Genomic DNA, 21224 nt, shown 5'->3' on the forward strand with positions numbered 1-21224 from the left:
TGCAGAGCCCTCCTACCCTCCAACAGATGGACACACGCTCCCAGCTTGGCGTCATCTGCAAATTTACTGATGAAAGACTCAATCCCCCCATCCATGTCATCAATAAAAACATTGAACAGAGTTGGCCCCAGCACAGAGCCCTGAGGGACAGCACTGGTGCCTGGCCCCAGCTGGATGCAGCACCGCTCAGCAGCACTCTCTGGGCCGGCCATGCAGCCAGTTCTGAACCCAGCACAGAGTGCTCCTGTCCCAGCCCTGGGCTGCAGCTTTTCCAGGTGTGTGCTGTGGGAGACAGTGTTAAAGGCCTTGCTGGAGTCCAAACAGACACATCCACAGCCTTTCCTGCATCCACCAAGAGGGTCACTTGGTCATAAAAGGAGACCAGGCTGTCAAACACAACCTACCCCTCCTAAACCCTTGCTGGCTGGGTCTGATACCCTGGCCATCCTCTAACCCTGGCCATCCTATAAGTGCTGTGTGATGACATTCATGCAATACAAATATCCTCAATACAAACTGTTCCACTGCCTTACCAAGAAAGGCATGGAACTGGCACACTGGACAAGACCCCACTGTCCAGACTGTGGGAAAAGACACACCAACAGGAAGATGCCAGGCCTAGCAAGGCAGATCTGGGTAACCTATTTTGGACAAAACCTCCCAGCATGTCCTTCAAGAAAGGAAGAAACTGCTTACACACACACACACCATCCCAAATTGTGGGAATGGCTCTGAATACCTGGGAGTTGGGCTGTGTGAAAGAGGTGTCTCTAGAAGAACACTTGGGGACCCCCACCACCAAGAAGACCGGAAGAAGGGCCAGCTGGACACTGCAGGAAAAGCATGTGGTGGTGGATATAATCTGTCTTTTGCTCTCCCCTCTCTCTTCCTATTTCTACCCCTCTCTCTCTCTCTCTCACTCCTTGCTGTTAAACAAAATGTGAATCATTGGCTTTAGCATATAGTCTCGTTTGCACTTTAATTAGGACCCTAATATTATTTCAGGAGTGGGATCCTAACATTATTCCAGTAGATATTAACACCAGTTTGTATCAGAGGTGGATCATAACATTAAACTGGTGTCAGAAGTAAGATCATAACACAGGATTTTGGTGCAAGCCCAATTTCACAGGACCTGACAGAGTTTCTGCATGCCCTGGTCTGTGCCATGGTGCACAGTGGGTGGCCCATCCATACCATACCTCTCTTCCCAGCCTTTAAATTACTAACACCTTGTCTAAAATATGTGATGACAATAATATAAAAGGACCACAAGCTGTTGCAATATTTTCTTTCTATTTATTTCCTGGGTATATCACTATCCAATCCCATATACCACTGTAGGAGCCCTTGACTCTGACCAGCAGCACAGCAGCAAGAGGCAGATTACATCCAGACAACTGGTGGCTTTATTATGTAACATTTCTGAAAAGGAAAATGGGATTGGGTGGTTTATCTTAATGTTCAGGGGCTGGGGATGACTGTATTAAAGTTTTTTAATCACTGTTCTGTTATTCCTCCCAAGACTGGTTTATACAGCACAGGACAAGGGGTGTTAGAGGAAATGGTTATTTGCTCTAAGCTGCACTGCTTGGAAGCAAAGGTTAATATGGATCACATCCAGCTTCACCAGTTCAGCATCTTGTAAGAACACAGAAACTCCTGTAAGGCTGGTTTCTTCAAAGCCACAGCATGGTGAATTAGAACTCAGCTACTCTCTGAGCAGCAGGGCTACCAGTAGTTTCCTTAAGATCCAAGAAAATATCGATAAAATCTCCAACTGAATTTACACAACGCATGTCCCAAGATGAAAACTTAAGTAACTCTCAACAGTAGCAACTATATGTTTATGAGCCCTTCCTGTGTTCTGAGGAACATTTTCAAAGCAACTACCATTGTATCATTTCAAACTGCAACACAAATGTTCACTACCCAAAATGTAAACCCTCCTGGGAAGCAGGTATCATTACATCCAACTACAGCTTGGTTTAGTATCACAAGTGATTTGATGCCTTCATAGTCCCAGATTCAACTGCAAGCACTAGGATAACTTCCAGGAATGTGAGTTTATTTTGAAAGAAAAAGATGAATAATCCATGGGAGAAGCACAGACAATAACTTTTATACGTGTCCATAAATCATAAATGCAAGTACAAAAAGGCTTCTCTTGGTCAGTGGCAAAATAATAAAGCCTAAAATAAACCATTATGTTTCCTCCAGAACTAGACTCTTTACAAGTTTTTGAAAGACTCTTTGGGCATGAACCCAAAAAGGAGGAGAAAAATTCAGTGTCAGGGACTTGAAATGGGATGAATGCACTCACAGTCCTTGTCAGAAGTACCAACTGGTTCACCTTCCAATTACTGCTTCCAGAGGCTTTTTGCAGCCTCCACCTTCACTGGTCCATGCTCAGGGGCTGATCCCCAAGGTTTTGGGGCACTGCAGCAAAGCTCAACACTTAGCACCACAGCAGCTCAACACCTAGCATGGCCCAAACCACAGGAACTTATCCTGGGGTTCAAGATACCAGCAGTGGATTCAGAATGAGCTCTCCAAGTCAGGATATACAAATAATTATAACACAAACTGAAATTAATTCATTATATGCATAGAAATATTAATACTCACCAAAAGTCCTCGAGCAAGAAAGGCCACAATAAAAATAATCCTAAAGTTCTGGTTAAAAGTTTGCAGCCAAATCACATGGATACCCTCAGCTACTTCCTTTCCTAATACATAAACTTGCTGCCTCTTTTTCCAAATTGATGGGATTGTTTGCAAATATTCTGTTTATGTAGTATTTTTTTTTTTAAATCTAATCATTTCAAGAGAATGAAATGCTCTTCCCTCCCTTCTTGTCTATCTGGAAAGACTCTCCCCATTTCAGAGACAGCCAATGTAAACTGCTGGTAGCTTTGTCAAATCACACCAATTCACAGCTATTTTAGAAAAACTGAAACAGAAAAATGGAAAATGGAGATAACAGTATTAATTTCCAACCACTTGATACTTATCCTATCTATTTAGACTGCAGAAAAATGCTTTTGTTTCCCTCAACGTTCCAATTGCAATTCAGTCTTGGATGACAATTGAAGCCCTGTCACAACAGAAATAAAACTTTCAGAAATGCTTAGAATTGAACTACAACTACTGAAGTACAAAACCACAGAAACAAAATCTTTGGTGCCATGCAGCTGAAGAATTGAGCCCTCAAAAAACCAGCAGCTGCTTTGAACAGAAATAATGAAAGGTTCCACAACCCTGTACGCTAAAAAATATGGGATATTTCAGTGACTGTGACAGATTCAGAGCTCTGGGCCTCTGCACCAAGAGCCCTTCAGATGCTCATAAAGGAACAGGCTTCTCCTGGTGAAAACAACTCACCCTCACCCAGATTAACCTCTTGGCACCCTCCAAGTCCTGTTTTTACTGGGAAGTTTTATGCTTGAGGTTAATTTCTAGAGACTCTCATATTTTGTGCTTCACCGACATCAGAGAAGGCAGCATGCTGAATGCATTGCCTTTGGGCATTATCTTAAAAGCCAACTAACTTCTGATTTTTCCCAAATGATGTTAAGTCTTGATAAGTGAGAGCTGTTTTCAAACACTTCAAGGTAAGGCACAGACACCTCAAAATCTCAGAAGACTGCAGCATGATCAGAAAGTAGACATATTTTTCATAAGTATTACTAAAAACTAAATACATAAAGTGCATGAAGGGCCCATATGATAATGGATACGGAATTTTTCTTGTAGCAAAAAGAGTTACAGAGACAGGAATAACAATGAAACAGAGCAAAAAACAACAAGAAGAAAGAGAAAAAAAAAAAAACCTAAAAGAAAGGGCATTGCAGTGTCAGGTTGACTTGCAGGAGAATTACTACTGAAAACACTTTCATAACATGGAAATGTTATCTCCATAGGAACATTCCTTTTCTCTGATGGGATGAAAATTAAAAAAAACTGACTAAAATAAAATACAAAAACAACTTTATGCAAGGTAGGGCAAAAACAAAGGGAGAATCTTTTCCCATGTGGAAAAGGTCTATTAATATCACCTGGAAGTTTCTATCTCAGTAGAAAAAAAAAAAAAGTGAAACCTTTGCTGATCAAAAAACACCTATAACTATTTCCACTATTTCTCCAGGACCAGTGGAAACTGATGAAGGGTCCCTTAAGATATTTCACAGAGCTCACTATTTTTTCATGGATTTGCCTCAAATGTCCAAGAAATTTAAAGGATTTACACTCTTGAAATGTCTCTTTCTCCAACAACCAGGGTTCTTTTAACCTACATTGCCTTTTCTAAGCTTTGCACAGATAATTTTGAGCAACTTTGGTTTCTTTGTTTTTTACAGAAATTATTAGAAGAGGCCTCAGACCTCTCTGGAAGATGTGAAAGAGAAACTGGAGGGATCCTAGACAGAGGAATGAGCTGTTAGAGGAACAATGCTGAAGGCATGGGAAAGGCTGATGGGTACAGGAATGGAAACACAAGACATGCTGGACAAGGTGCCTTTCTGTGTGTTCATATCAAATATCCAAAAATTATGGATGAAAATTATGGGCCAAAAAAAACTATGGACAAAATATGTCTCCAGATCTTCACAATGACCAAGGAACAGCATCAGAAGAGTACAAAACCTCAGTGTTATTATGGAAGTAGCCCTTTAAAAAGCAGACTCAGAATAATTAATAAATACTTGCACAGATGAGCTGTCTCCCACTGACAGAGCACATAGGGAATATTCTAAATTTGTGTCTTAGGCATTTCTTTGTTTTTCCTGATAGGAAAGAGGATAATGAGAGACAGCACTGGAACCTGCAACAGCGAGGTCTAATTTGCTGTTAGATTTCCAAGACCATTCACTGATTGCTGAACAGCACGTGTAGGGATCCAAATGACAAGGTACTCAATCCAGAGGAGGTAAGACAGGTAAAGTTTTTAAAAGGCTGAAGGAGTTCATGCATTGATACTCTCAGTGACTGGAAAAAATAAGGAAAAAAAAAAAAAAAAACAAACCACCAAAAAGAAAGTATGAATTAGTTACTGTGGCCCAGAACTCTGCAGAAATGCATGCACAGATAATTCATGTAACGTATGTGTTTCACACTCCCTCTGTTCTGCAGCACTCTGTAAAACCTGCTGTTATTACATGCTATACTGGCATGTCTATTACTTTCCAACAAGAAAATCATTACTTTGGCCTGCCTCCTGGTCTTGCTGAGTTTTGTATAGCTCACCTGGTCATTTCAAAAACACAAACTGAAAAATTGTCTATAAATCAGATACTTGACAGAAAAAAAAAAATATTCTGCAGTACTTAGCACAGCCAGGGCTGTACTGCATCAAATTCTACTGCCTGCTTTTTAACAATGCCATCACCTAGAAAAAATGGCACTAATATAATGGTTCAATATTCAGTGTAATGAAGTGGGCTCAACAGCATTCCACCAGTCACAAAAGAGACATTACCGTCTATCGTTTGTGAACAAACTTCCTTTTGTTGTGATTTAATCAACCTTCATTTTTAACCTGCATACATAAAACATTAAATGCTAGAAGCCTTAATTACTTTGAAAAACACCTGAATAATTTAATCTCAAAGCACAGCTTTTTCCACACCAAGAACCTCAAGAAACTCCTTAAGGGCAAAAGCCTCCCAGTAATCTGTCAGCTAAGTCCAAGAGCCTTTGTAGAACCAGTTCACTCATTTCAGTGACTCAACATTGCTTCTACAAATAATTTTGAATACAGGCTTTGTCTGCCTACTATGTGCAGTGTCTCAAAAGCAAGTCCCAGCATACCAGCTGAAAAACAAGACTTGCTGGGAGGAAAACCACCTCCCTGAGGTACAGAACAAGTGATCCACCAAACAGATGGAGTCACTCCACTAGGGCTGGGTGGACATTACTGCATGTGCACAGCCCAACACGGACCTGCTAAAGCCACCAACCAGGTGTTTGTGTGTTTTTGTGCCTGCTTTAACCCAACCACCATGCTGGACATTCACAAGGAAGACACACATCAAGTTGCTTTCACTGCAATAGAAAGGATGTGCGATAAAAAGGAAAAGTCCTTTCCTCAAATTCTTTATAGCAAGTGAAATGCTGTACAACTCAAAATCTTGCTCTCTCAAGGAGAAAAAAAGAAAAAAAAATTGCTCAGTACTTACAGCCAGATCAAGGTCCTAGCATGAGAGTTAATGCCAGGTCATGGATGAATGCTGACCACATCCAGGCAAAGTGCAACCTTTGAAATCCTTTCCATAGTCACAGCTGCAGCTTTCAGACCCCAGAGTAAATATATATTAAGTTTTGTCAAGTGCTGCATGGAAATCAGTAGAATTCCATACTTCAGTCTACAGCTCTTCAGGAAAAGTTCTCCTTAGCTCAGATATAAGATAACCTATTATTCCTTCCCTATTATAACAAAGATGTGCAGTAGCACATAAAAAGGAAAGGAAGGACTTTCTGTCATTGTCAAGCAGCAGAAAGTGTGTGGGGGGGGGGGGAAGAGAGATGATTGTAATAAAGGTTTGGGTTTTGTATCTCACAGAAGTTCATTTGTATTGGCCATCAACAATAGTAAAACTCCCAGTAATTCACTGACTCTCCAAGGCATCCCCATCATTCCATCTCCTGCAGACTGCAACCTATTACATTTCCCTGGGGTACCACCTTTACCCAAGGGCCAAAAATTTTTGCTTGGGCATCTTTCTGGAAACCATTTTTCATTTCAAGACATCAAAAGGTGCTGAGTTCAAAGCTTACCTCAGCATTTCTATCCCAAGAGCTAAATTGCCTGCCTTGGAAAATATGCTCCTTATTTCACTTTCCTTTTTCCTTTTCTTTCCATTTTATGTACCTATTGTTTCTTGTTATGATTTGTGCAAGATCAGGCACTCAATTGGAAGGCAGAGCAGCACCTGGAAGGGACTTCTTACACTGTGTCTGTTTTCTCCCTTAACTGGTCACAGCCAGAGATTTCCACCTCATCCATCCCATCCCTCCTATTTATGTGCTTTGTTTCCACCAAGCTTGTCCCAGCCCACACTTTAGATGGTGGATGTGCTGAAGTCCTGCTTTTAATGGAAATCCAGTACAGTAAAACAGATAACACCATTCCTCTCATTAGGGAAAGTGTTTCCATGTAAATGTGACTATGCCTCATTACTCCATACTCTACTTAAGCACACTAAGCACAACACAGGCAAAAAAAAAAAAAAAATACAAAACCTGTGCCTCTCAGGTTTGTTTCAATTTGCTGGCAATTTTGGTGAGCTGCTCCTCTCCTCCTTATTACCAGTGCAAGTTCAAGTTCCCAGAAATGATGGAAAGATTCACAGTGGTGTGAAAGGAACACTCAGTGCTGGGTCCTCAGCATCACTGAAAAAAGGTGAGTGAATAAGAGTCCATCCTGCTCAGCTGAGTCACACGGGATTGTGCTGGCAGCAAGAACAGAGAAGGAATTTACAGCCCAAATCTGCTGGGTTAGATAAACAGGTAATACTAATTCTACCCAAAATCATAGAATTATGCAGATAAAATGCTGCTTTTAGCACTGTGGACCACTGCAGAGATAATCATTGAAAGCTCGACTGGATCATACCCAACATTTATAAGTATGCTCTTTATTTACCATTTTCCTGGAATAATGGTTGGAGAATGGATAGTACAAGAAAATGAGATTAAACTGATTTTCTAATACAGTCTCTTTTTTTCAGGGCTACAAAAATTTTCTAATGTGAGACTCCATTCACAGACACAATCTGTATTGAAATGAATAAAAAATCTTCCACCTGGAATTTCCAGGTTGCATAGATAGCCTTGAGGGTGAGTAATAACCAAATGCCAAAACCCCTCAGCAGGAGCAGCACGTGTGTTATCCCAGACACCTTTGGGGCTGCTCCACTGGCACAGCAAACACAGACACATGGAAGTGCAACACTTTGGGAGCAGCAACTGCACGCTGAATGACGACCACTGTGCTTCATATCATCTCAGGTTCCTGCCTGAAGGGCAGAAATCCAGACCCTTAGACAACTACCAACAACACCAACCTTCCTGCAGCTCCTCTGCATTGTGAGGATACTCCTAAATCTTAGTGTTTTTCTCAGAGAAGTACACAAATATCAGTGAGCCACTGTCTTGCTAACAGATCAGCACACGTGAGCCCCCTCCCCATGGCATTGCTCAGTAGCATTTTAAAAGGCAGTCAGCTTTCCCTAAACGTGCACTGGAGGTCCATCAGGCAACTCTGGCATTTCAAATTCCCAAAACAACACACCTCAAACACTGACATTATTTCTGAAACTGCAGCCTTCAAGGACCTGCCTAAATCACGCAGAAATGTTGCAACCAGCCAAGAACAGAACAAGGGCTTTTAACCTCCAATTTTGTAATCTCCATTCTCTTTCAAGTTAGTGGAGCCCTTTCAGATACATCCCTCTATGTAGGGCTAGGGAAAAAAAAATCTCAGTTACAAAAGGTCATAGGATTTATAGACCTCCTCCATAAACCTTTTGTTTATACACTACTATAAACACTCATTTTGTTTCCTGCTGTCTATTTCAGATTCTGTGTAGTCCTCATAAGCATCTCAGTGAAACTGAGACCTCTCCACCACCTGTAACTCACTAACCCATTCATGTCAGTATATTTCTGTCTTGGCTGGGGAGGCAATGAGCACTAGTATGTTTGAAAAATAGCAAACAAATACTTACAAAAATGTAAGAAACTGATCCAGTGTTGCAATAGAAAAAAAAACTAAAGTCATGCAATGTAGTTGTATCAGGCCTAAACCAAGTGAAAAAATAAACCAAAATAATACAGTTGCTTTTAAATATATATATGTATTGATCACCTTCTATGTTTGCTTAATTTCTAGCAAAGAGAGAGCAGCAGAACTGCAAAGCCATACCTGTTAAGTGTTGCAGTAAGGCAGAAAAATTATAAAAGAAAGGCCTCATAAAATGAGGCCTGCTCTGTTAGATCAGTGGCTAGCCTGGCAAGCTGGCACTTCGCAAGTTCCCATGTGAAAGCAATCCTGGTGTGAACAGTTTGTTAAGATAACAATCTATTCCTGGGTGAAAAACAACCAGCACCTGCATAAACATTAAATGAAAACCACTGAAGAAAATATGTAAACAATTTAACAATAGAGAGAGTTGACAGACAAGTAAAATACTAACCAATGACTAAACAATAAAGTAATTGGCAAGAAAGCTACTAACCAATTGGAGTCACACACAAAGTCTGTAAAACTGTATAAAAGTGAGTTATGTGGGAAAAAAAGGGTTTTTTCCTGTATGAAGAAAATGGAGTCTGGCATGATTTATTCCCATAGTTAAGGACCTGATGTTCACACCTTCTGTATTTCTGGGGGTTACATGGACCAGCTCCAGTGTGATCACGACACCCACTGAGAGCTGGTGCACCCCACGGGTGCTCCTGGAGCACATCAGCTTCTTTGCCTCATCCTAAGGGAACAAAACTCTGAAACTGCCCCAGGGTGCAAGACAAAATTCATCAGGGTCAGCCAGGATTTGTTCACTGCTTTTGATCCAAACTGAAATGCTACCACGTGCTTACCCAACTGCAACGTACTGCAGGCCAAGGGACTCTCCTGGAACTGCTCTGACTCAGGTCACCCAACTTTAAGAGCAATTATGCCTTTATTTAGAATTGTTATTAGACCACTGATTTAAACAGCTCTTCCTTAAGACTCAAAGCTGCAGCACACCATCACTCATAATTAGGTGGACCTATGCTCAAATTCTTTTTCTGAAAAACTCCCCCAATATATCTTAAATGCTTTGATTTAAGCAGGCTCTGAAGCCTTAGGATGGAAAAGGGGGAAAGGAGGTCACCAGTCTCTGCACTGCCAGGAGCAGAGAGAACAAACACAGGGGATGGATGATCAGTCACACTGGCAGTGTTTGATTTACTTTCTTGCACTTGCCCAGCACTTCAAGCAAGTTTTCCCATTGGCAATTTGAATTCCCTCCATAGTCTCAAAAATAAAACTTCAATATTGGCCCGGTTTGTTTTTTGGAAAGCTACAAAATGCTTTCCTTCCCTCCTCAAAGGAACTGCAAATTGCAAATACTGCCCCAGGCAATCTAAAATATGCCCCCAAAAGCTTTTATAGATCATTATTTTCCTTAAATTATCACATTGTTTAATACTCCCTAATTGATTTTCTTAGGCAATATCCTCCAAACGCCAGAGGGGTTTTATCTAATCTATTTTATCTCAGAATCGGTCAAAACTATTTACAGATTCCCTACATAAATAACACATAATAAGTTATGTGGCTGCTGCCAGCAGTGTTAAGAAAGATTAAAAAAGGTCTTTTAGCTTCAGCCTCAGATGTGTAGGTCATCCAGTGTCCTTCCTAATGGATAAATACAGTAATTTATCATCATCAGTCACCATCAGCATTGTTCTTTTTACTATCATATTATATTCATGGACATCATTCGATGCAGCTGAGTGAAGCGTAAAAGAAGTGCATGATTAAAGTGGAAAGGGACAGAGTTTGAGACATCTGAGATTTTGTGACTAATGCATCGACTTGAAATATGACACAGGTCCTGTAAGACTTACAAAGACAGCGCCAACAAGTTACAGGCAGGACATGGGCAGGTGTGGCAGCAGGTGAGACTGTGTCTTGAGATGCAATGCTAAAGAAAGTAAAATATGTGAAATGCAAATTTGTACACCTACAAATCCTTCCATAGGTCAGACAAATCTCAAAACTCCATTAGTTAAAAAACAAAACCAAAAGCAACAGAACAAAACACAACAGCAACAACAATGATACCCCTCTAGGGATCACTTATTGCATTGTTTACTACCACCATGGGAAGAGAGTCTGTGGTCACATTTGCGTGTCACTAACACATGCATATGATCTCCAAATGCCTCCAAGTTATTAAAAAGTGCTAAAATGATGGGTTTCAAATTTGAGAATAACATCAAAAAGCATAGCTCTTTGCTTAAAGAGTTCCTCCCTCTTGTTAATTATCAAAATAGTTTGCCTGAAGCAATACTTTCAATTGGAAGATGCTGGAACAAAACACAGACAGGATTCATAAAAACAGCTAATATCAATATGAATGTTCAAATATCTGAGGCTACTATGTAACCTACAGCATGCCTGCAAATCTTTCTAACACAGAAGAGCCAAAATGATTGCCCTGTTTCACAGGTTTGATTTACTGCATTAGGTAATTCCTTTAATCCACCTGCAAGCAGAGGGCTCTGCATGCAGCAAAGTCAGGTGCTGTATGATGCTGCCCAAGTTCCCACATGCTGTTTTGCAAAAAAGGCACACTGCAAAAACCATCAGAACCATGAGGCGAGGGTACCAAGAGCAAGAGAGCATCAGCACAACCACCCTGCCCTGTGCCCACCAGCAGAGACTTTTTGTGCTTGTGCCCCAGGGCAAAGGCTGGGTAAAGGACTGGAAGGGTCTTGGTGGAGTTTTCTGCATTAGCAAAGTGAGGTTCAGACACTCTTTGGACACGCATCACTTGTGAACTTGAGAGGTGCAGAGAAATAGCCCCACGTGCCCTGCAGACACTGAAACTTGTGTGGCTCAAGCTCCCCCAGATCGTGCACGCACTCAGAGCAGGTACCAGATGTCCCTGACAATGTTCCTCCTCAATTACCTTCAGGAGCATCTCACCAAAACCAGATCCTGCTCACCCCTGCCCCACACAGTGAGAGCAGAAGACAAGAACTGCAGTGAAGGTGGAGGACAAGTCTCAGGCTTTTTGTGCCAATCACCACCATTGGCACACGGCTGAACTACATGGAAACAGTCACCAGGCAAGGAGAAAGTGAGTAAAGGCCACATGTACTGTTTGAAAGATGACACATCCTGTGCCTTCCTCTAGAATCTGAATCCTGAACAATATTACAAACCAACACAGGTAATACATTTTCCTATGTGCTTCTTGTGAAGCTTGTCACACAGTCAACAGGTACTGCAAGCCTGTAATCCCCTTGCTGGACCCAGCACAGATATAGTGTGGCCTCTATAGGGTGTAAGAAAAAGAATTTAGAAGTTTAAGTTAAGATTCAAATGGTAGCTCTTTATGAAATATTCAGGGAATAATGATATAAGCATATTTCACCACTACTATTGGCTTTTCTTACCTACTGTTTGTGACATTGTGTTGAACTTTGTTGAAACCAGTAAGTTGGGTAAAGAGCCACAACAAAGCAAGGTAAAAGTTCCACCAGGCTGGTAAGCAGGAAAAATACAAATCACTTTGGATTATTCACTAGAACTGGATTTATAATTTCAGCCTGAAGCCAGCTCTGCACACAAACAGCAGTGAGGGACATGAACTTGACCACCTGACTAAATCTTTCAAGTACTGCAACTGTTGTGTGTATGTGATTAAGAGTTCAAGTTTCTTCCTGACCCATCAAGCTCAAACTGACCTGAGTGGGGCAAGGGAGAGCCCTTTCACCTTGATAAAACCTCATTAAGGTGAATATTGCTCGAGACAGACACAGCTATCCATCAGTGTTTTTAACCACTACAAGATCAGAGTCTGGATTTGGGGGGAAAAAAAAATTAAGAAAGACATTAAAAAAAATTATTTTGGCTTTAGCCAGTGAAAAAATAAAACAAAGATTATTGTCTTTTATTCAGATGTACTTTTAGAATGGGCAACTTGTCTGGTGGCCACCAAAACTGGTCCTGAGACAGAAAAAGTCTACTCCTGAAATCAAGACAGTCAAGCAAACAGTAGCCAGTTGTTCTTGTGTTTTTCACTAGACATGTAATTTAAATGTTTACCAAATAATGTCCCAATTTAGTACAACACAATGTCTGATTTGACCTTGCCTGTTTTAAGAAGAATAATGTAGTAGATTCTAAAATTATATACAGTAAAAAAAAAAAAAAACCAAAAAAAAAAACCAAAAAAAAAAAACCACCAAACAGCAACAAAAAATACCACAAAAACAAGCAAAGAAAAAAAAAACAAAACTACTTTTTTTCTGCTTTAAAATCAATTTTAAAAAGACATCAGGTTGGGAGAGTTAAAGAGGCTCAGGAGAAAATGATTATAAATTTCAAAGGTCTGTCTTCTGCACACACAAAGAACAGCGAGTAGCACCAGGTGGTGTAGATCATCTGGCTTCTTGTAAACAGACTGAAGCCTCACAAAGGTAATACCTAGAGGAATTATCTTAGTTTTTCATCTGCAATGACAGAAACATTCATCAACCAGCAAGTCATTCAGGTACATTATATTTTTCAAATATGTTGTGTCCACTGACTACCAAATGGCTGTGCCTTCTGAAAAAGATCACTAAGCATCATTGTCCAAGACACCGAGACAGTTCTTAAGAGCTACAAGACAAAAAACACTCATTTTTGTCCTCTAACGGGAACTGAAGGAGCCACATTAACTCCTGACACAGTGCTCAAGTGACAGAAGTCTGAGCACTTGGATAGAGCATTCCAGAAATACAGATAATTTACAGCTATTTTCCATTCTACAGATATATCACCTGAACGTAAAACTGTAATTTTTGCAATAAATATGACTCATCATTCAGCAGCGAGGTGAGAATAAATCTGGCTAATTTATCAAAGCGAATGCCAAAACATCATTAGCACTGTTAATGGAAGTTGTTATTGGATGCCTTGTCCCAGGGGAGCCTTGGTTTAAAAGTACTATCAGAGGAAGTGTTGGATATGAAGATGTATCCTATTATTCATAAGGTGATGGCTGTGGATGCTTCAGGCAGTCAATCCAACCTTTTATTTAAAGTGGAGAATTAGCCAGCATTAGCCTGCTGTAATCTGAAATTCCATCCTGGGTCACAATCCTATACATTTACCAGAAATGCTTCACCTTTGGTATGATTGCTCTGAGAAAAGCCTAAAAATCAGACTTTGGAAAAAGTAAAACCAGACTTTGGAAGAGGAAAGAGATTTACACTTAGAAGATCTTGTTACAACTCCTTATTGTTTATAGGACTTTCTACATCTCTACCAGAAAAGATGTGCTGGTCCTGCTGCCTCAGGAAGCCCTTCTCAGAGCAGACACCTCCTTGTTATAAATAGGCCAATAAACTCCAGGTGTCAAATGTGGTGACACTCTAAGTTCACACAAGCTCACTAGCAACATGCAATGTGAAACGTGAGTACACAGAGATGGATTTATTGAAGGCCCCAAGAAGGATGCATTTCCCATATAAGCAAGCCCATGAGAGTGTGGAAAAGCTGTGGGGTGTGGAAAAGCAGAGTGAATATTTGAACCCCTTTTCTTCTTGCCCCCCATGCTCATCACAGCACCAACTTTGCAACTGCAACCCTGAAAAGCCAACAAAAAGCTTTGAAACTGTAATATTCTTTTTGTCAGGATCCCAGCCACATCACACTGCTGCACCAAGAATGGTTTCCAGCATAACCCTGAAGTCAGACACAGCCTCTAGTCCATCTTTGCCCAGGGCTGAGCGTGTCCCACGGATCTTGGCTGCTGCAGAGGTGCATGAATGAACATCCACAATCCTGGCCTCATTCTGCACAGAGCTCACTGCAGGATTCAGAACTCTGTTCTTATGGTGGGCATTTCTATTCAAACTCACAGAAAGACTTGCTATCTACTAAAAGCAATATTTTTGCATGCCATGCTGTTACATACTGCATGATGTCCCTGCCAACTAAGACAACAGGCAACCAAAGCTGATTCAATATCAACTTTAATCAAGGAAAGCAAACTTGGTCTGAAAAACCCAATCCAAATAGACAGGACTTCCCACCTACACTTCATTCAGCCAGGCCCACAGACAAATCAGTGGCTGCCACATCCACCAACCACTGAGGGAGGCTGAGAACTCCAGAGCACTCAGGCAGTCATATTTCTATATTTGGGATTAAATTCTTAATATTTAGTGTGCTTTAAATTGACACCTTACTGCTGTTCCTCATTACAACCTAAAAAAGCAGTCAAACTGGTAATTTTTTTTCATACAATATTAATCCTGCTTTGAAAAGATTTCCACCTCCAACAACAATTGCCAATTCAACACCTCTGAACTGAATATAAAGAAATAGAGATTGGTTAAGTTCAAGTACTTTTTATTACATCTAATAGCAGTATCCCTCTAAATCAAAACAATGTCCTTGAAATTTATGAGCTCCATGAACCTCTGAGCCTATTTTAAATGATCTTCACTTTTCCATAAATTCTGCTATTTGCACAGAATTTAAGCACTGGTGGAAGTCACCCATCTATTTCAGATCATGTAACTTATGCAATTAATTTATTCAAGAAGTATCAAATGTATTATTTCACCAGCACTACAAGAAAATGTGCCATAGTGCACACATTTTTGAGCAGAGCACAAATTTATTTAAATGAATGGGTTCACTGATACCGGACTCCTCAGAGCTGAACGTGCAGCCTGGCTGTGCTTGCAGGACTGGGTACTCAGGCTTGCTAAAGCAGATCTGAGCCCAGCAGCTTCCACTGCTGCCGGTTTTCACCCAATGCGAGTGTACCGAAGGAAAGCTCAGCTCCGTGGATGGATGTAGCAGAGAATGAAAACGTGAAATGCAGCTCCCCACGTCCTGCCAGCCCGTTCAGCGAGCCGGAGTTCCCAACCAAAAGCGGCGCGCGCGGACAATGTGATGTGCAAAAAACCCCTCCGCTGGAGTTCGCATAATTTAAGATGCCTGGGGGAGAGGGAGAGCTGAGCCCACAGTGCCGAGGGCAGGTGCGAGGCTCCGGCTCCGGCACGACCCCCGCCCCGCCCCGGCTGCCGGAGGCTCCCCCGGGGACAGCCCCATCCCTCCCGGTGCCGTAGATCCTGTCGCCCGGGAGCATCAGGCGCAGCGATCTGGTGATGAAAACTTCGATTTTGTGAGGATGACATCCAAGTTCGGCTGCTCCCCGGTACCATCTCTCATATGCCACCCGAGACTCGAAGAGAGCCGGTGCCGGGAGACACCGCTACCGAGAGCACCCGCCAGCCTCAGCCCCGCCAGCCCACGGGGCGGCACCGTCAGGCCAAGGGACGTGACCGCCGCCCGGCCGCTGCCAAAATCCCCCCGGGAAAGCTCCCCGGCCTCCGGGGCCGCTTCCTGCCTGCCCCGGGCGGAGCGGGCGGCGATGAGGAGCGCCCCGCACCGCCGGCAAGCCCCGGCCGCTCCCGCTGTGCCACCGCTGCTCCCCGCGGCCAGGGCAGCATCCCCGCCCGCGCGGCTCCCCCGGCGCAACTCGCGGGGAAGCGGAGCGCAAACTACTGCGGGACCCGCTGCCGCCGGGGCCGGGCTGACCGACAGCCCAGCCCCGATGCGGATCCGGACCAGGCTGGGACCCCTCCGGGCGGCTCCGGCGCATCCCCGAGACAGCTCCGCGGGGCTCCCTCTTCCCCCCGGCCGAACCGCCCCGAGGGCACCCGTGTCCCCCGTCTCCCTCCCGTACACTTTTCTCCAGCTCCGCACAACTTCTCCGGGACGGCGGCCGCTCCCCGCCCCGTCCATCCCCGGCCCCTCGGAGCCTCCCGCCGCGGGTCGCACCTGGTCGGGCTGCGGCGGCGGCGGGTTCCCCCTGCCGCCCGGGTGCGCCGGCTGCTCCTTCATGGCTGTCATCGCAGGGGCTCGGCGCGGCGCCTCTCACTGCTGCTGCGGCCCCGGGCACCCCTCCCTCGGCGCCAGCCGCATGACACCAGCCTCCCCTGGAAGTGGCGCGGCGGAGGAGGAGGAGGAGGAGGAGAAAGAGGAGGACGGACCGCCCCGCGGGGACCGGCCCCCGCCGCTGCTGCCCCGCCGGAGGCGGCAGAAAGCACCAGAGGGGCTAAAGGAAAGGAAAGGGTGAAGGGAGCCCGGCTACGCCGCTCGCTTGCTGGAACGCTTCTGGTGCCAGAGAGCTCCGGACTTGCCGGCTGGGCAGGAGCTGTCCCGCCGCTGTCCAGCCCCGCCGCTGTCCAGCCCCGGCAGGGCGTTTCAGCAGAGAGCGACCAAAGGCGCATCTCCCCGGCTCTGCCGGAACGAATGTTGCCAGCCCCAGCCTGGGAGGCTCGGTATGAGCATCACAACTCTGGTTTGCACCAAGACACATCTTGGGAAGCCCGAGGCTGTGAAAGGGGTTCCAAGGACCGTTTTAGCTGAACTCTGCACAGGAGGTCCTGATACGGAACCAGAAAAAAGCATCAGGGAAGACCACAGGGATCCAGTTTACCCTGCGTCCATATCATCAGGTAGCTTCAAGGGGTGTTCTACGTAAGGATGAATGAAGGAGACCATCTCCAGTTTGATTCTGACCATCAAGAAGTAAATGGTTGAACTGTGAAGACAGATGCTGACCCCAGGCGTAGTGAACACAAACCTCTGTGAGGGAAAAGAGCCTCAAACCCAAGCAGGTGGAACACCTCGGCTGTGGCTGGGCTGTTTGGTAATGCAGGTTGGTTTCACACCCAGCACTCAGGAGGAGGAGAACACAGGACTGTCTCCAAGCAGGAGATGGAGGACTGGGATGGGAATGAGTGGCTGGCAGGAGAGAGCCCCAGCACTCTTAGTCAGCCTGGGTCTCAGGAGGCTGCAAGGTAGAAGGAAAGCTGTCAGCACATAGTGAGAGGATCTTTTGATCATTTTTAATATATTTTGCATCAAACCTCACAAGAAAGGTCAATTCTGACTGGATGGTGAGCATAATTAATAGTGGTGACAGAGATCTAAGATTTCAGCCTATGCTGGGAACTGTTTCAAAAGGGATAGGAAGATGATGTGGGACTGAGGAATTACACCCTAGGCAGCCACAGAATAGAGAGAACTGAGTGTTTCCACTTTCCACTATCACCCATTGCTGTGTTGACTCCTCCACAGTCAAGAGGCACAAAAAACCCCAAGCAAATGAACTTTGCAAGTACCTAGACAAAAACTAGATGATGACTAATAGCCACCATTAATTTGTCAAGAGTTTATCACATCAGACAAATCTAATTTCTGTATTTAGTAAGCTAACAAGCCTGTCAGTAGAACAGCAGTGAATGTCACCTAGATTGACTCACAAGGGCCTCCAGCAGTCTTCTAGCACAGTTTCATCTGGTAGAGAAAAATATAATCTAAGTAAAACTAAAGCAAGTATGCACAAAACTGTTTCTCCAGAATCACTTCCATTTGCTCTTGGCAGTATTGGCAGGGCAGGAGCCAAGGTCAGGGAATGCACAGCAGCACAGACATGTAGCAAAGAGAATCAGAAGTATGGCAAGCACATGCTCTAGAGGAAAACAGAAAATAACCTGGATTCGTTAGTCTTGAGGAAAGAAAACTGGGTGCTGATATGGAAACTATATTCAAATGCTTAAAAGGTGCTACCAAAGAATGAATATAATATTTGAGTAAAGTCTAAATGTCTGTCTGGAGCAATGCAAGTATAATTGGTGATGCCTAGAGTAGGAGAACTGTCTAAATTAACTGACAAAAGTTGGTTGCTGATTTTACGATCCCTCTCCAGCAAAACACTGACGGCCAACACAGCCCCCTGCATGAGACCCAACTACAAGACTGTTCTCACCTGCACATCTGCTTTCTCTCAGACCAGGAATCATCCATTCCTCCTTCACACACCTCTTCCCTTACCTCTCCATTTTACATATCTATTTTTTCTCTTATCATTCATTATTTCCCATCCCTGCTGCTGTCAGCCCTGTCCCTTTACTCCCCTGCCCTCTGCTGCTGTATTTTTTTGTTTAACATTTACAACATGCAAAGAAAAAGCAAAAAGAGCAGCAAAGGTGGCATCTTGTGCACTCCCATGCCTGTTGCTCTTCTTTACTTCCACAGAACAGCCTTCACTGCCAAGCCTGCCTTTGTTTTGGCTGCACTCTGTTGCACCTGGGGTCAGGTTTGCTCTGAGCAATGTGCAACACAGGGAAACTCAAATTTTGCCTGTGGCCTCTAGGTGCTACAGTAATACAAATAATAAGTCTCAGAAGCAGACATGTTCTGATTCATGCTGTTTATGGCACAGGTTTATTGCAACTCAGCTAATTATTGGGCCTTCATCAAAGCTGAAGAATTCTAATGATTTAGGGTTTGAATAGGCATGTTTCAATCAAGATTACTTTCAGCTTGTTTTCAATAAGACCCATTGTGATGAGTTCCACTGTTAATCAAGAAGGAAAAAAGACATCATTTAGCTAAAGCTTGGTTATTCATTAACAATATATTCACTGTGAGGTTTTATCACTCTAATGGACTGAGATATGCAGCACAAGCTTCACAAAGGTTGTGCACACTGGGTTGGGTCTTCATAAATCAATTAGAATTATGGGAAATTAGTATTTTTGGGGTAGGACTTTGGGAACTGGCTGCATACACAATGATTCTTATTTAAAGCTTCCTAAAATCAAGGCTAATATTCTTATTTACAGCACTCATTCTTACATTTTATCAGTATTTTTGAATGTTGGTTCATTGGTTTATAGTATCGATGCTTTGGTGATATTTCATTAATTCACCAGTTTTCACTAATGCCCACACCAGCTTTTCTTTAGGTAGTTTTTAGCAAATTACTGTTTAAAAGTCATTTGACTGGGCTGTTTAAAGGAACAAACATTTTACAGCTGTTAATAGGATGTATCTTTGAAACTGGAGCCTGGTACTAAAACTGCTGCCATATGGATGAAGCAATTAAGTTGTATGGTGTTTATGGTGGTCCTTGTACCATTTTCACCCAAACACCTCATGGTATCACCAGGGAAAGCATCTAAGGCTTGGAAGAAATAGCTGCAGAAAGCAATAGAATTATGGTTATATTAATTATACATTAATCCACCTTCCAATGACAATTTTATGTTACAGACTCCTTGTAACTTCCTCCACCTTCACACACAAGATTTGGGTGCATGAGTCAAAAGACAACATGATTATTTTATCTTCCACATAAGCTGAATATCAGCTCCATCAGAGCATTACCCAATCGCTGCAGCTCGCAGCACACCATGACTCAATCACACATATGTTGTGTTGACACAGCAGACTAATGTGCAGTAAAAATTTTGGACAGGCAGCCAGAAAGCCTGGAAACTGTTTGAAAAGTAAAGGAGCCAGACATATGTGCAAAAAGAATACAGCACAGGATGGCACATGTAAGGGAAATTCTCTCTTTTGTCCCTGAAGAAACCCTGGTGCTTTGTCACTCTCCTGGCCCATCACCCTGCAGGGTGATGTTGGGAGCGTGCCCAGGTGCCAAAGGCTGCCCGTGTGCCAGGAGTTAATCACTGGGACATGGGCTGGGAGCTGCAGGGTCTGAGCTACAGCACAGACAGGAAGCCTGGTGCTGACCAAGTCCTGGTGATGAAGTGATTTCACTGCCTTGAGTCACGCAGATGCTGCTCTGCAGCAGCCACCACGAGGAGGCACAGCACACTGGCACAGTGCAGGTTCTGCCCTTCCTCTGGCAGACAGCTTTGTGTTCTCCTGCTGCTCCAGTGGTGGAGTTTCAAAGAACAAACCTGCATCAGCTCTGTTTTCTGTGTTTTATATGGCCCTCTTTATCATGCAATTGCAATGAAGGTGAAAATACTATCTATAAGCATTCCCATAGAAATAAGAAGCCACTTATACTCTTTACATCCAGTTGAGCCATTCCTACAAAGAGTGGCAGGGGTTTTTTTTGGGATCAAGCCAACTGGTAGAGCACCAAGTCTGACAGAGTCCAAGAAGAGTTTGGACAATCCCCTAGGGCACATGGTGATGGAGCTGGAGATGGATTTGGTGATCCTTGTGGGTCCCTCCCCACTCAGCTTATTCTGTGATTCTGTAGTTGAGATTAATAGACTGTCAATCACATCTAGCCAAGAACTTCAGCACTCAGGCTCTGAAAACTGAGGGGAAAAAGACCCTCATCATATTACCCACTTTGGATAGAATCACTCCATAGAGCGACTCTGCAGTCCAGCTGATGACTTTATGAAAGCTGCAAGGTCATGGCTTGAGAGCTTGTTGATAGCTTGCCAATAGCTTTTTCAAATCAAATCTTATGAATAAACTCTGATTATGGATTTCTGATTCATTTTAAAGCTCTGGCAACTGGGCTAAAAAAAAAAAAAAATTGAAATTATAATGGTGAATTTAATAATCAAACTAATGTCACCAAACGCTAAGAAAGGTTAAGATGATTGTTCCTCACCTATGTTTTAAGTGGATTTGTGGGCTTGCAAAACTAAAGATAGTTCTCCAT

The 21224-nt window shown here is 43.3% G+C and overlaps 1 protein-coding gene across 1 annotated transcript in view; it reads right to left on the reverse strand.

Annotated features, from left to right (window-relative positions):
• Nucleotides 1–16747, reverse strand: part of DPP10 (dipeptidyl peptidase like 10) — a 244744-nt gene extending 227997 nt beyond the window's left edge. The window contains exon 1 of the mRNA XM_041405727.1: nucleotides 16559–16747. Coding sequence (XP_041261661.1) covers nucleotides 16559–16630 — 72 coding nt within the window. The 5' untranslated portion in view covers nucleotides 16631–16747. The remainder of the gene's footprint in view (nucleotides 1–16558) is intronic.
• Nucleotides 16748–21224: the final 4477 nt, after the last annotated feature.

Source organism: Onychostruthus taczanowskii, unplaced genomic scaffold, assembly GCF_017590055.1.
Source record: "Onychostruthus taczanowskii isolate IOZ18803 unplaced genomic scaffold, ASM1759005v1 scaffold10, whole genome shotgun sequence".
In the NCBI taxonomy this organism is placed as follows: Eukaryota; Metazoa; Chordata; class Aves; order Passeriformes; family Passeridae; genus Onychostruthus; species Onychostruthus taczanowskii.